Source organism: Barbus barbus (assembly GCF_936440315.1).
Source record: "Barbus barbus genome assembly, chromosome: 36".
In the NCBI taxonomy this organism is placed as follows: domain Eukaryota; kingdom Metazoa; phylum Chordata; class Actinopteri; order Cypriniformes; family Cyprinidae; genus Barbus; species Barbus barbus.
Window position 1 is genome coordinate 20,331,564 of NC_136714.1, and position 17,008 is coordinate 20,348,571.

A 17,008-nucleotide genomic window follows, 5' to 3' on the forward strand; every position below is an offset into this window, starting at 1 on the left:
GGAGTTCACTGTGTTTTCAGTAGACATACACCGATACTGGGCTCCTGTACCAAAAGCTGATAGCACGCAGCAAGTAAACAGTGCTCCAGACAAAAAAACACTGACAAGAGAGAGCAGAATGGAGTTATTAGAGATTAAGGATGTCTATGAAGTACTTGTTGTATGTAATCAATATAATGTTAAACATTGAGTATTCATGTCTGTATAGCTGATGTGCGTGAGTTGATAAGCAAATAGTGTGAGAGCTTGTCAAGAGAATATCCCGTTCTCACAAACATCACTGGAAAGTATGAAGTTCGGTTATGGAGAGAGAATTGTGTCTTTATTACATGCGCGAAAATAAATGATCCGAGAGAAAAAAAAAAGTTTGAGAGAAAAAGTTATCACACTGATAGCAAAAAAGCATTTCATGAGAGAAAAAAAAATATTTGAGAGAAAAGGTTTTCATACCAATAGCAAAAAATTATAATATTTGAGACTAAAAAAAGTTTTGAGAGAAAGTATTTTCTCATAGAACATAAAAAAATATACATTTGAATTTTTTTTCATTATTTCTGAGAAATAAAATCTCTCTCAAAATACTTTGAAAAAAACTCTCAAATATATATTTTTTGCTATCAGTGTGAAATCATTTTCTCTAAAAAAAAAAAAAGTGTTTTTCTCAAAACGCTTTTCTTTGCTCTCGATGCAATTTCTTGCTCTCGTGTCAGATTTTGCTTTCACTGTGAGAATTGTGTCATGGGCGGGGCCACGTTCCTATTGGCCAGTCGGGTGAGCATCGTCTTGTCTTGGGAGTCGAACTGAATCATTACACCATTGCTCGGTTCACCTGCATGATACCGCCTCTGCCTTATGGCTAGTTTAGTTGAGCACGGACACTCCAATGACACACAGCTGGCTTAGCAAGTTCAGCATCACTGAAGATTAAACATAAAAAAATAGCACTCATATTCAGGAATGAATGTGTATTATATTTTTTGCTTGCTAATCGCTAGTAAAGCTAACCAGCCATCATGCTAGGTAAACTTGCAAACTCACCTGGTTTATATACTATTTTTAAATCAAATGCCAAATGAATGTTTTGATTTAGATAGTTTCACTTACAGTGAAACTTTCACTAGCTTCGTAACGTTAGTTCACTGACAACCGGGGCAATTTCCCCTTCATTATCACAGACGTATCGCCTGCGATAATTAATGCGATATGGCTCAGCTTGTCAGTGAACTTATGGTAGTAAATGCCGCTCCATCTGAAAGCAGGTGATGGCGATTTACTACTAATCAAGGAACCGGCTTTACTGACGAGATGAAAATAACAATGTCATCCGATATATCGCCCAGCCCTAGTTCATCATATACAACCTCCTGTACAGTTTTACTCCATGGACTCAGAATAAACTTTTGTTTTAAGGTCAATATGATACATTTTCTGTTTGAACCTATAACTGAACTATAACCTAAAATGATTATTATTAATGTGTTTAGCATCTGTATCTCTCACTATAGGTAGGCAATAGAGCAATATAACTCTAAAATCTTTGCCTTAGACTATGCAATTTAAATGGAGATAAGTTGACATGAAGGCTATGCATATGTGAAATATATGCTATAAATATAGCAGCATAAATTTAATTACCATGACAGTACAGGCACAAACATATTCGTGGGTTGCTAATGTAAGAGTTAGTCCTAGACCTGCAATTTACCTTGTCAGCTCTAGACCTCGGCTAGATGGTTGAAAATATTTAGAATAAGCCCTGTGTAGCTGAGTTTGCAAGCTACATGTGCAGTGTAGCTAAACGTGTAGTGCAACAACCATACAAAGACTAACTTATTTTAAACAAAACTAGGTGAGATACTTTCAAACGGTATATCAATCACTGTCTAAAGTTAGATAGCTATAGGGTTGCCACCTTCCATGCATACTAACGTTAGTTGATAGTTGTACAGGAGGTTGTATATGATGAACAAACAGTTACTCTTCAGGTGCTTTGAGGCTAGCAAGTGAAAAGGTAGAAACTAGCTCACTACTCACTAAATAAGGCGTGAAACTATCTAAATCAAAACATTCATTTGGCATTTGATTTAAAAATAGTATATAAACCAGGTGAGTTTGCAAGTTTACCTAGCATGATGGCTGATTAGCTTTACTAGCGATTAGCAAGCAAAAAATATAATACACATTCATTCCTGAATATGAGTGCTATTTTTTAATGTTTAATCTTCAGTGATGCTGAACTCGCTAAGCCAGCTGTGTGTCATCATCTTACCCAAACATTGGAGTGTCCGTGCTCAACTAAACTAGCCATAAGGCAGAGGCGGTATCATGCAGGTGAACCGAGCAATGGTGTAATGATTCAGTTCGACTCCCTAGACAAGACGATGCTCACCCGACTGGCCAATAGGAACGTGGCCCCGCCCATGACACAATTCTCACAGTGAAAGCAAAATCTGACACGAGAGCAAGAAATTGCATCGAGAGCAAAGAAAAGCGTTTTGAGAAAAACACTTTTTTTTTTTTTTTAGAGAAAATGATTTCACACTGATAGAAAAAATATATATTTGAGAGTTTTTTTCAAAGTATTTTGAGAGAGATTTTATTTCTCAGAAATAATGAAAAAAAAATTCAAATGTATATTTTTTTATGTTCTATGAGAAAATACTTTCTAAACTTTTTTTAGTCTCAAATATTATAATTTTTTGCTATTGGTATGAAAACCTTTTCTCTCAAATATTTTTTTTTTCTCTCGTGAAATGCTTTTTTGCTATCAGTGTGATAACTTTTTCTCTCAAACTTTTTTTTTTTCTCTCGGATCATTTATTTTCGCGCATGTAATAAAGACACAATTCTCTCTCCATATTCAGTCGGATATGTCAAAAAGTAAAACAATCAGAGAATCAAGCAAGAGAGAGAGCGAACGCACTTCTGTTGCATGAACTTTATTGATGTTCACTCTATTAGCAGATGCATCATTTGGATTAAAACTAAATCGTAAATATAAAACAAACAAAAATTTTAGGGGCATTCACTATAAACAACATTTATTTTAAACGTCAAGCATACACAACTTTGTTTAAAGTGATAGTGAAACTAGAAAATTGTATTATGTGAGTTGCTTTGGAATATAAATTGTTTTGGAATATAACCCCGTTTCCTCCACTGAATAAAAAATAAAAAAAGGTTATTGCGACTTTTTATCTCACAATTCGGACTTTTTTTCTCCAGAATTGTGAGATAAACTCGCAATTGCGAGTTAAAGTCCAGTTTTGAGGGGGAAAAAGACTATGTTCTCAGAATTGCGAGTTTATATCTTACAATTCTGACTTTATTTCTCATAATTGCGTGATACAAACTTGCAATTCTGACTTTTTTTTTCTCAGAATTCGCAATTGCGAGAAAAAAAGTCATAATTGTGGGATATAAACTTGTAATTCTGAGAAAAAAGTCAGAATTGTGAGTTTATATGTCGCAGTTCTGACTTTATTTCTCAAAATTGCGACTTTATTTCTCAGAATTGCGACTTTATATCTCAGAATTATGACTTTTTAACGCAATTATGAGAAATAAAGTTAGAATTGGGAGATAAAAAGTCGCAATTACCTTTTTTTATTTTTTTTTATTCAGTGGCGCAAACTCTGTTTATGTCTATGACGAATCACTGGGCTACTTTGTAGTGTTACCTACCCGAACCAGTCTAAAATAGTCCGAATATAAAAACTCATTATAGGTGTACTGTAGTGATTCAGGACGAGCCAAAAACACAGTTTGGAAAATAAATTAATGTTGTACTCGCTTATTCTTTACATTTTTTTTTTTATTTTGAACACAAAAAAAGTTACAGACTGCAGCTTTAAATGTGTGAAATTAACTTAAGGAAATATCTGTTTTGTAAATAAAGCCAGCTAATATTATTTATTTTTATTTTTTATTACAAATGCAATGAAAATACAGGTGTCTGTATTGGCAAGTACCAAGAATAAAAGTATTGTATCTGACTCGTTCTGGGAAAAGTGGTATCGGTGTATCCTTAGTTTTCAGCGTCTGCCACCTCAATATATGAGGACAGGAGCATGCTTTTCACCATTCCATTAAAAATAAATTACTTTCAAATACACATTGAAACTCAAAGATTTTCAAGACAGACCGTAAAAGTTTTGTTTAACTTGAAGAAATTATAGCAGAAATATATTACTGTTGTATGATAAATTGTACTTCCCAAAGCAGTAATAATAATAATAATAATTAAAGCTGCAAGCAGCGATGACGGGCCCAAGCCATCAGTGCAACCGCCACCCCTGTGGCTTCAGGAAAACGGTGCACAGCGAGCACATGCATTACAGTAACCCTCTGGCAGTTTGGATTTGAGGGATTCAGCAATGAAGGGGTTAATCCAAACCATCAAGAATGTGAAACATACATGCACACAACAATACATAAAACTTCTGTAACACTTTCAATAAAGTTTCAGTTACTAACATTAACTATATTAATTAACAAGAACAATACTTATATAGAGTTTACTAATTTTAGTTAATATTAAAAACTTGTAAACATAAAAATTTTAAGTTTTATCTGTTAACAATAGTTAATGCACTGTGAATTAACATGAACATTTTGATTAACTAACATGGTAACTATATATATATATATATATATATATATATATATATATATATATATATATATATATATATATATATATATATATATATATATATATTGTTTAATAATTGCATTTTCGTTGTTTATTAATTATCGATTTAACATTTCTAGATTACTACGATATTTACAAACCACTTATTTAGGAGTTGTCAGTGGTTCATAAGATCATTTAGAAAGTGTATTTTAAATTCTTATTATCCAATGAAAGGTTAGATTTTTGTGAATTTTTAATTACACGATTTAATTATTACTTTTCACAGCCGCCTTTGATCACATTTACCAAGGGTGCCGATATTTTTGGCCATGACTTTAAAACTTTTGTAACACTTTTCAATAAGTTTTTAGTTTTTAACATTTATATAAGTTATCATGAACAGTATTTTTATAGCATTTATGAATCTTAGTTAATGATATGTTTAAAATTGACTACTACATTATTAATTAAAATTTCTAGTTAATGTACATCAGTTGCAATACCATGAACTAAGATAAACAATTGTTTACCAACTAAAATAAATACAGTAAAAATGTTGTTCATACTTAGTTAGATAGATTTGAATTAACTAATGTTAAAATCTATATTCCTGAACTATACTAGTTAACATGAAAAATTATTATATAACATTTATTAATGTTAATTAATGTCAAGCCCAAAATGTAATACATTATTAAAATTTAAAGTTGTATTTTAACATTAGTTTATATATGTGAATTAACAAAAAATGAATATCTTTAATGTTAAATGTTTAATGTATTAACTAACATTAAAAAATTAATAAGTGATCGAAAATTAGATTGTTCACGTTAGTTAATTCATTAAATAATGTTAACAAAGAGACCTTATTGTAAAGTGTTATCAAAACCTTTAATGATTTATAAGCATTTTTTTAACGATTTTAACGATTTCTCTCACCCAGCCCCTCAACCCACACTCAACTCACACAGTCACTTAGAAGAACAAGAGGGCCCTGCGCCTTAGTGGCTTGGGCTCTAATAATATGGTAACACTTTACAATAAGGTTAATTAATTAACTGCATTAGCTAACATGAACTAAGAATGAACAATACTTCCACATTTATTAATCATAGTTAATGTTAATTTCAGCATTTACTAATACATTATTAAAATCCCCAGTTGTGTTTGTTAACATTAGTTAATGCACTGTGAACTGACATGATTAAACAATGAACTGTATTTTTATTAACTAACATTAACAAAGATTAATAAATAGTATAATAAATGCATTGTTCCTTCATGTTAGTTAATGCATTAACTAATGTTAACAAATGACACCTTATTGTAAAGTGCTACCAATAATATTTAAGGAATATTATGCAACAAAGATATTTTTAATTCATGTAGTATTTACACAGTTCTGTTTTGCAGCATTTTATTTACAAAAACAAAACAAAACAGTGTTTTGTTGTAAATTGTTAGTTCAAGTTCAAGTTGAGCTTTATTGTCATTCCGCTACATGTGGGGACATGCAGTGGAACGAAATGTCGTGTCTCGCAGGACCACGGTGCTACATAAATACAGACATACAACAATGAAGTAAAAAAACACTATAAACCTATACACTACTAACAGATTTAACTATAAGTATACTATATATAAGTATTTACCCTATACAAACTAAAAGGATAAAAAATACAACTATACGAATGCTTCACATAAATATTACCCTATACAAACTAAAAAATAGAAGATAAAAAATACAAACTATACGAATGCTTCACAAATACTGTACATGTGCAAAGAGAGACATTTGAGTCAGCAGCTGGTTGGGGAACAGTGCAGGATGATTTGTAGTGCATGAGCATGTAAACATACATGTATTGCTGAGTTTTTTGTGAGATTGTGCACACGCAGCAGTGTGTGTAAGTGTCCATAGTGCACGTAGTGTAAAGTGTAAGTGTCCATAGTGCACATAGTGTAGAGTGTGAGTGTCCATAGTGCACATAGAGGAGAGTGTCCATAGTGTAAAGAAAAATAAGAATAAAATAAATAAAAAAATAATTAAAGTTCCATACAGTTTTTCTTTGGTGTGGTAAGGTTTGGGGTGGGGGGTGGTCCATGTTCAGGAGGTAGGGGTTTGCATGGGGTTTCAGAGGGGGGCGGGGTGGTTTGAGTTCAGGGCTCTCACAGCCTGGGGGAAAAAGCTGTTGAGCAGTCTGGCGGAGCGGGCTCTGATGCTCCGGTACCGTCTTCCTGATGGTAGGAGCTGGAAGAGACTGTGGGAGGGATGGGTGGAGTCCTTCACGATGCTGTTGGTTTTGCTGGAGCATCGTGTAAGGAAGATGTCCAGGATGGAGGGGAGAGGGGCACCGATGATCTTTGCAGCTGTGTTCACTGTCCGCTGGAGGGTCTTGCGGTCAGCAGCACTGCAGTTCCCGTACCAGACAGTGATGCAGCTGGTCAGCACACTCTCAATGGTGCCTCTGTAGAATGTGGTGAGGATGGGTGGAGGGAGACTTGCTCTTTTCAGCCGGCGGAGAAAGTGTAGGCGCTGTTGTGCCTTTTTGGAGAGTGACATGGTGTTGGTGGTCCAGGTGAGATCCTCTGTGATGTGCACCCCCAGGAATTTAGTGCTGCTGACTCTCTCCACAGTCGAGCTGTCGATGGTCAGTGGGGGGTGGTCAACGGAGTTTCTCCTGAAGTCCATCACAACCTCCTTTGTCTTCTCCACATTGAGGGACAGATTGTTTGTGCCACACCATTCAGCCAGCTGTGCCACTTCCTCTCTGTAGTGCGTTTCATCGTTGTTGCTGATGAGACCTACCACTGTTGTGTCATCAGCAAACTTGATGATGTGGTTGGAGCTGAACTTGGCAGTGCAGTCGTGGGTCAGCAGTGTGAAGAGCAGCGGGCTGAGCACACAGCCTTGTGGGGCACCTGTGCTCAGTGTTGTAGTGCTCGAGGTGTTGTTGCCGACACGGACTGACTGAGGTCTTCCAGTTAGAAAGTCCAGGATCCAGTTACAGAGGGAATTGTTAAGGCCCAGCAGGTTTAGCTTATTTATGAGCTGTTGTGGGATTATTGTGTTGAATGCCGAGCTGAAGTCAATGAACAGCATTCTAACATAGGAGTCTTTATTTTCTAGGTGGGTAAGAGCCAGGTGGAGGGTGGAGGAAATTGCATCGTCCGTAGAGCGGTTTGGACGGTATGCAAACTGGAGCGGGTCGAGTGTGTTGGGGAGGCTGGTTTTGATGTTATGCATGACTAGCCTCTCAAAGCACTTCATCATGATTGGAGTCAGTGCTATGGGACGGTAGTCATTGAGACAGGACACAGGTGATTTCTTTGGTACCGGTATGATTGTTGTGGATTTGAAACACGTGGGGACGACTGCCTGACTCAGCGAGGTGTTGAAGATATCTGTTAGGACATCTGTCAGCTGTGCAGCACAGTCTCTCAGAACACGGCCAGGTATGTTGTCAGGACCTGCAGCCTTGCGTGGGTTAATCCTAGATAGGGTCTTCCTTACGTCGGCTGGAGACAGACAGAGCGCCCGGTCGTTGGGAGGTGTGGGCAGTTTTTGTGCAGGTGTGTCATTCTGCATTTCAAACCGTGAATAAAAGTAGTTGAGTGCATCGGGGAGGGATGTGTCCTCATCACAGGCCTGTGGCGGGGGCTTGTAGTCAGTGATGGTCTGAATGGCTTGCCACAGGCTCCGTGTGTCTCTGCTGTCTTTGAAGTGGTTGTTGATTTTTTGGGCATATGACCGTTTTGCTTTTTTGATGCCACAGGACAGATTGGCTCTTGCTGTTTTGAGGGCTGCTTTATCTCCTGATCTGAATGCTTCATCTCTGGTCTTTAGCAGCCCACGAACCTCTGCTGTCATCCATGGCTTCTGGTTTGCACGTGTGGTGATGGTCTTGGTGACTGTCACATCATCAGTGCACTTTTTGATGTAAGCAGTCACAGTTTCAGTGTACTCATTCAGGTCTGTGTGGTTGTTGTAGGTGGCTGCCTCTTTAAACATATTCCAGTCTGTGTCCTGGAAGCAGTCCTGCAGTGCTGAGGTGGCATTGTCTGGCCATACTGTGATCTGCTTTTCAACCGGTTTGGTGAGTTTGAGAAGTGGTCTATATGCTGGGATTAGCATAACAGTGATGTGGTCGGAGTACCCGAGGTGGGGGCGGGGTTCAGCCTTGTAAGAGTTCTTAACTGTTGTGTAAACAAAGTCCAGTGTGTTGTTTTCCCTTGTTGCAAAGTTCACATGTTGGTAGAACTTTGGCAAAACTGTCTTTAAGTTTGCGTGGTTGAAGTCACCGGCTATGATGAAAAAGGCGTCGGGGTTTTTTGTTTGTTGTTCACTGATGGCGCTATACAGTTCACGAAGCGCGTCCTTAGCGTTTGCACACGGGGGGATGTAAACCGCAACAATAACAATGGCCGTGAACTCCCGCGGCAGATAGAACGGTCGACACTTCACAACCATAAACTCCACCAGCGATGAACAGTGTTTTGATAATACCGCAGCATTGTTACACCAGTCTTTGTTGATATAAACACACAAGCCACCTCCGCGTGTCTTACCAGACAGTGATGAATCTCTGTCCGCTCGGAAGTGGGATAGCCCGTGCAGTTGAATGGCGGAGTCTGGGATGTTGTCGTTTAGCCATGTTTCGGTGAAAACAAACACGCAACAGTCCCTTGCCTCATGCTGTGTAGATCGACCGAGTTGAATTAAGTCCAGTTTGTTTTCCAGAGAGCGGACGTTTGAGAGCATGAGTGTTGGAAGAGCCGGTCTTGAGGGGTTAGCTCTTAGCCTAGCTCGTATACCTCCGCGCTTACCGTGCTTCCGTCCTCTCTCACACCGCTTGCGACGCTGCCTTGTGCGGGTAGCGTCAGTAGGCGAGGCCGCGGTCTCGAGGTCCGGCTCCAGCAGTAAACAAAGGCCTCGTAGCTTCTCAGTAGCCGCCGGCGAGAGTTGGTGTACGTAAGCGTTGCTGATATCCAAAAGACTTTGGCGATCATAGATGAATTCTGGGGTGATTTCCTTAAGAGTTAGCGGTAAACTGACACTATTTGGAGACGAACAGACGACATTAAACGACATAAAAGCACCGTCTTTGGGACCCGGAGCAGCCGCAGCGATCGATCGCGCCGCCATCTTCCTTTGTTAGTTTCAAATTATTATATTTTAAAAGATCAATTAAATTATTAAAGGTTTATTAATGAATTTCAAAAGACACCATTTTAAAAAGGTATCTTACTCTGTTGGTTAATTGTGAACAAGTTATGTTTACATTCAATCTCAAAGTGTAATAAACATGGGAAGCATTTCCATCCCCATTAATCACAAAGGAATACCTTATATTATACCTTATTTTATATTACATGTCTATTTTTAATTGGAAAAGCATTGTGGTAATTATTTTTGGCCATATTGCCCAGCCCTATTTCTGAATTGTTTCTGTGAAATATTCAATGCTTGTTACTTTTGGATGGGCAAAATATAAATTCTCAGCCTGTTCTCTAGTGTTTTCTGTATAACTGAATGACATTTTTAATCACAGTCTATTATTGTGGTATAATCTAAACATAGAAAAACAAAACAAACAGTGCTCAGTCATTTACATGTCATTCTGATGGTCTGTTTCTAAGTGGCTGGCTCTTGGTCAAAATAATCTGCAGTGTAGACCAGACCTTATGCCATTTACATAAAGCTTTGTGAGAGCATGTGAGATGATTTGATTGTAACCATCAGTGTAAAAAAAGATCATGTGACAACTTACTATTTGTTGGATAGGTTTAGAAGAGCAGTTTGATTTATTAGAGCAACTAATGGGGGAACTTTGTAACTACTAGATTTGATTATTTCCTCCATTAATGCACCAGCAGTGTGTTTCCATCTTCTGCCCCCATTTCCCTTCACACTGTATTCAGCATCAAATTTTAATTTGGTTTTTACCTGTCTTGGCCAATTTGTAGAGGCAGAGGGTGGAAGAGTGCATAGAGGCAGCATCAGTAAACAGAGCTGACGGGGCTTGTGGTCTCTGAGAAAGTTGTAGTAACTTGAAATGAAACTTCGAAAGTGCCTCCGGTTCTTTTAAAGTGTCCTTAGTTAACGAAAGCTTCATAGTTGCATCGGTGTGTGTGTGTGTGTGTGTGTGTGTGTGTGTGTTTCTCATCCTGCTCCTGAAACTCTGATTCTTTGTGATTCTTTTGTCATGCCAATCTGATTTTGTCTGTTAATTCTGTTTTTCCCACCTTTGCCCTTCTCTCAGATCAAGAGCAGCAAGAGGAAGAGAGTGAGGAGCCGTTTGTGGCGCCCCCTGGCCTCCTCATCCCTCCGGATGTAGAGCTGGTGAGCAGATAATGAAGTATACCCATTTTACACCGTTTCACTTAGGGATGCACCAGTAGTAAAATTCTGGTCGATACCCATAAGACAGTAATTATTTTCCTGTTATGGCCTTTAAAAGATTCAATACCATTTTGTCTAAATAAATTAAAATAATGCACTAAACTAAAATCAATAATTTTTAAATTCTGCAAGTGAATTTAGGCATCACAACATAATATGTAATGTACACTATAAAAATGGATATTAATTTGGAGATTTACCGAAGATTATATATAATCGTTTTTAAAGATTAACTAAAGCTAAATCATTCATTTTAAATGCTACAAGTGAGTTTAGGCTTCACAGCATTATATTGAACAGCACGAAAATGGATATTTATTTAGAGATTTGCTAAAGATTACATATAACACTATTTCTACAACATTAGTGAGTTAGATGGCGATTCAAAATCTGGGAAATTAACAAAAACTATTAAATATTCCGATCAATTAAAGGGGTAGTTCACTCAAAAATGAAAATTATCATTCGCCCTCCCTCAAGTTGTTCCAAACCTTTTTTTTCTCCCAACATTCATCAAAAATCATCTTTTGTGTTCAGCAGAAGAAAGAAATGTATAGAGATTTGGAACAGCTTGAGGATAAGTAAATGATGACAGATTTTTCATTTTTAGGTGAACCTCTAATAAGTGAAATGAAAGTCTCTAATATTTGTAGATTAATAAGGAACACATATATTGTGCATCCCTACTTGTAATCATCATTACCTACATATTTGAATTAAATAATACGTGCTTGATTTGCATTTCTGGTGTTGGATGTCTGAAAACTATACCGAAAGTTTGTTGATTTGTTACTTTGCAAGAGGCCATTTATGACTATGTGGCAAGTAAAGACTCTATTCTCTGTTCTTTTCTATTCAGAAGTTTCAGATTTTGATTGAGCTATAAAGATCTTTCTTTGTATAACCAGCATGCATGCGGTGGGATGCAAACGTCAATCTACACAAACCAGACATGGGCTTTTATCGCTGCAGGATCCCTCGTTTGGGAGCCACACAATCACTGATTTTTTTTTTTTTTTTTTTTTTTTTTTACTGTGCCTGTAGCTGAAAGCAAGTTGATCCCACCAAATTATACTTTTCTAAAAGCTCTAGTCTCGATGCCCTACCTTTATCTTCTTAAACCGGGGATTTGTCAGCGCTTTTCCACGAAGGCCTGCTGGAAACATAGAAACATAAATACTTCACCATCCAGTGAACCACTTGCAACAGCATACCCCAACCAGCACTTTTTTTGGTGGAGTGATATTCATCTCAAGGTTGGAGGATTAGTCGAAACCTTCAGTTTCTAAGGCTTGAAAACCCCAATTAGTTTCAAATCTGTGAGGTTCTTTGAAGGAGCCTTTTGAATTATTAATCTTCAGCTGCTCTGATTACCTTACTTATTGTACAGCACATAGCTTGAAGCAACAAAAGAATCCGATTTTGAAGTGAAATGCTGGGTTGTTTATCTTCAAATTAGCAAGTCGTTATTTGTCTCTCTTTGCCTCTGGGGCTTCGAATACAATAGATTCTCTGTTTACCTGGACATTGGCGCTAAAGTGCAGCCCTTCGAAAAGTTCTTTTCATGCAATATTCATGCTTCCTTCTAATGAAGGATATGTGTCATTTGGAGCACTATTGGTGCCATTTGTCATTTAAAATACAGCATCGCCATAAATCAGCTCGGCACATGAATATGATTTTGTCTGCAGCTTGAAAGATGTGTGACTATTTTAAATCTGCATGTGTAGCTGGAAATGAATTAATGATGTCCCTGGTTAGATTCATGGAATGCCAGCCCACACTTACACATAAATTGTTTGTGTGTGAACTGCAGTCGCTAGAAAGTCTTGTGCCCGAAGTCATTGATGATAAATGTTCTATACGCATTTTTCCCTATACAAATTTTGTAATTAATCTTTATTTTTTTAATGTGGCATATTCTCTAAGATTAATATGAATTTCAGTTTTGTTTACCCCATTTCTTTGGCATCTATTTCAGCCTGCGACCACCAAGACGCATGCTATTATTGAGCGCACCGCCAACTTTGTATGCAAGCAGGGGGCCCAATTTGAAATTGTGCTGAAGGCGAAGCAGGCTGGGAACTCCCAGTTTGATTTCCTGCGGTTCGACCACTACCTGAACCCTTACTACAAACATATTTTACGAGCTATGAAGGAGGGGAGGTACACACCGGCATCAGAGGGCAAAAAGGACCAGCAACAGGGTAAGTTTTTCATGCGTTACAGTTTATTAGGTTGACATGAAATTTTGACCGTCCTTTATTTCCCCATAATTCTATGCTTGTTATTTCAAACAAAAAAGTTGGTTTTGGGGCAAAGGCTATTCTAGAAAATCTAGAAAAGATGACGTAATATATATTTGTAATATTTCGACAAATATATAGTGATTTGCTCTGGTATTGAACACCCACTTTTCATAATTCAGTTCACTAGATAAAATGAAATGCCCATTTTTGCTTCAAATACACTACCTTTCAGGAATTTTGCATCAGTAAGATTTTTTAAGAAGTAAAGACTTAAATATAATTCAAATAAATGCTGAAAAAAGTATAATGGATTCCTCAAACTAAATATTAATCAATTGTTTTTAACACTGGTAATAATAAGACATGTTCAGCTTTGCATGGCAGGAATAAATGGCATTTTTAAAATATAATAAAATATAAAACAGTCATTTTAAATTGTAATATTATTTCAAAATGTTAGTGGTTTTACTGCATTTTTGATCAAATAAATGCAGCCTTTGGGAGTATAAGAGACTTCTTAAAAACAAAAATATTAAATATATTATCAACCTCAAACATTTTAACTCTTGTAAGTATTGTATCACTTTATCAGTCATTTTGTAGTATATATTGTAAATTTAACAAGTTGAATCGAGTCAATTGTTTTTAGAATAATGAACAAATGTGACATTTCTAATGTCAGTTAATCCAATCAATTGGCTCTTTTGAAACAGAATCAAAGTCAGACAGTTCTGACGATGATGACGATGGAGATGGAAGCTACCTGCACCCGAGTTTGTTTGCATCCAAGAAGAGCTCTCGTCTGGAGGAAATAATGAAGGTACAGCATCAAACATACCCCATGCTGTTTAGGAATATTAATACACTCTTTTGGCGGTTTTCAGACTGTGATTATGTACCGTGTACCCCGGATCACATTGTTTACACACGTGTTCATAACTAAAACAGCAATGACATGTAATTTACCCCTCTGCTATACACACTGCGCTTTTTTTGCACTCAGTTAACCGAACTTAGTAGACTGTTGCTATTATTTTCTAATTTGATGGATAAGTGTTCAAAGCAATGCATTTCAAAATGAATGTCAAATTGCTCTTAAGTTGCTATATTTCTTGGCAGAACTGGGCCTGAAATGAAAGCATCTGACATCAAAGTGTTCCCTTTTTATGTATTTGTTCAAATAAGGATATGAAGTTCTCATCAGATGCTTCTATCTTTGATTTCTTCATCTAATATTCTGTATGTTTAATCTGAGTTGCTCTGTCATTTTTTTGGAGACTGGCACAGAGAGACATTAGAGATAAAAGCCTGTAAAATAAACTAATGTTATCTGATTTAGATGTCTTCCGCTCTCACCTTGACAGTATAAAGTAAGCGTTTCAATCATGAACTTTATATAAACTATTTTTTCCCTCTTTTTCAAGACTCATCTAATTTATTTAAAGGAGCTAACTCCTGGTTATTACAGTCAAGTATTGCCAGAATTGTCAGAAATTATTAAACTAAGTTTTGTGATGCTAAAGGAAGAGTGACTGTTAAACATTCATCTCAGGTCTTACGCTTGAGATCCTTCTGCGTGTCATGTTTTTCTGTGGCTTAGTCAACCTGTGTGTTCTGGTTCTGCCAGAAAACGGGATTTATGCCACCCACATGTTATGGTGGATTGATAACTTAATAGCAGCTCAAGTAACCAGTCATGCATTCGTAATGACACAAGCAGCTTTATCAAGTTTGCAGTTTGCAGGGCATGTGAATGTAATTTGTCAATGTAAAAACATAAAAGATAAGATTTTTATCTAAGATTTTTTTTTGTCGGTCTGGTCAGGCAAGTAGTTTAGATTTTAACTTACCCTGCTAAATATAAATCATTTTTTTTTCCTGAAAAACAAAAGAATGATTCAGTGCCATATATATTAATGTTTCTCACAACATTGTCACATTTATGTAGCATTGTTTTAGTTTTTTTCTCTTAAAAGTATATATGTTTTCATTAAATATGAATGTAATGTAATTACATGTAATGAAGTTACATTTATAATATAGAAGTTGCATCATAATGTTATATAATGTAATTCATAATATAAATGTTGCAGGATCTACATTTATTAAGTTTATTAGGATTTCAATTACCAAGAAATTATGCAGTTCTAATGAAATTCCAGGACTATAAATTCATAAACAGACTTAAATTATGGCATATGGTGGTATGTTTATAGTTTTCAACCCATTTTAAATTATGCTTCGAAGACTATCACAAATCATTTTTGCAATTTCCACAAGACCTCATTTATGTAAGCCAGCTAAATGACTTCCTTGACGTATTTAAATCATTAGAGATCACAATGTGAATGTTTAATATATTACAGAAAACCAGATGTTTAGGTTTGTAAAGCACAAAAACTTTGCTCTTTTTTTTGTTGTGATTTCTAGCTTGTTCCTATAGACTTTTTGCAGTGAAAAACAGTACTTCAGCTTCAGCTGCATAAGCTTGTCACCTAAAAATTAAAATTCTGTCATTATTTCCTCACCCCTATGTTGTATCTTAAAATATAAGTTTGTTATTCAGTGAGCAACAGGCCAGCAAATTGGATTTTGAAGGCATGGTGTCATAGCATGTAAACACATGTAGAGACTAGACAGAAAATGCACCGGAAGACAGAAAAAGCTGCATCTGGTGAACGGTACTTAAAAGGTCACCTCCTTAGGGGACAGAAGGGAATCCAGTAAAGTGCGTGTTCAGCACATCCTCTAAAAAGAAGTGGTCTCACTGGATTGAGAAAGAAACCGTTCATGCGGGACAGCAACAAGCAGAAGTGATGACAGCATGCAAAAGTCTAAAGCATGGAGTGACATCCAGTGGCAGAAAGTACTGAGGAGAGACGAGTGCAGACTTTAAATCTTTGGTTCATAGTGATGTCCCAATATGTTATGTGTCTTTATTCATTTACAATTTTTTGGAGCTCTGTCTGATCACATGGACAAGGAAAGTACCTAAGTGCAGCCAAACTCTGTGAGAAACATGGAAGGTGCTGCCACGGAGCCACCTGAGAAAACTACAAACCAGTGTGCTACAGTGAATTGCTTCCAAGGGGCCTCACAAAACACTAGCTAGATTTAAAACCTGATTTATTCCATTCATATGGTGTTTTTACATTTCTGTTTTGTTTAAACAGCTTTACACACATTTTCTGGGTGGGATATATATATATATATATATATATATATATATATATATATATACTGTATATGCTGAGGGAAATGTTGCACGCCCCGTTGACCTTATGTTTTCATGTGTTCTAGCCTCTGCAGGTCATTGATCCAGATCACCCGTTGGCTGTGCTTGTTCGAAAAGCCCAACAGGAGAAAAATGGCGCTGCAGCGATTGCGACCAAAGCAAAGGAAGAGCATCAGTCGTCGACAGTAGCCACACAGGCAGAATACACATCTGACCGTGAGTATGATGGCAAATCAACATGTGATCTGTATGGTTGACAAAAGGTCCTCAAACAACTTTTTAAAAGTTAAAAGACCTTAGGTCTGCACAATTAATAAAAACTAAAATCAAAAATTGTGTCTGACATTTCTCCCAGCGCACTGCCGTCCAATTTTACCACGCCCCTTATGACATTTACAATTTTCTTTCTTAATTAACAGATTGAACTCAAACAAAACACAAACAAATATTTAAACATAATATTAATTTTGTTAAATGTATACAAC

The 17,008-nt window shown here is 36.7% G+C and overlaps 1 protein-coding gene across 5 annotated transcripts in view; it reads left to right on the forward strand.

Moving 5' to 3' along the window:
- Positions 1 to 17,008, forward strand: part of LOC306856090 (splicing factor, suppressor of white-apricot homolog) — a 103,344-nt gene that overhangs the window by 12,959 nt on the left and 73,377 nt on the right. For all 5 annotated transcript variants that reach the window (XM_079395101.1, XM_079395100.1, XM_079395103.1 and 2 more), the window contains exons 4-7: positions 10,900 to 10,979; positions 13,021 to 13,246; positions 14,002 to 14,108; positions 16,589 to 16,739. In XM_079395101.1, coding sequence (XP_079251227.1) covers positions 10,900 to 10,979; positions 13,021 to 13,246; positions 14,002 to 14,108; positions 16,589 to 16,739 — 564 coding nt within the window. The remainder of the gene's footprint in view (positions 1 to 10,899; positions 10,980 to 13,020; positions 13,247 to 14,001; positions 14,109 to 16,588; positions 16,740 to 17,008) is intronic.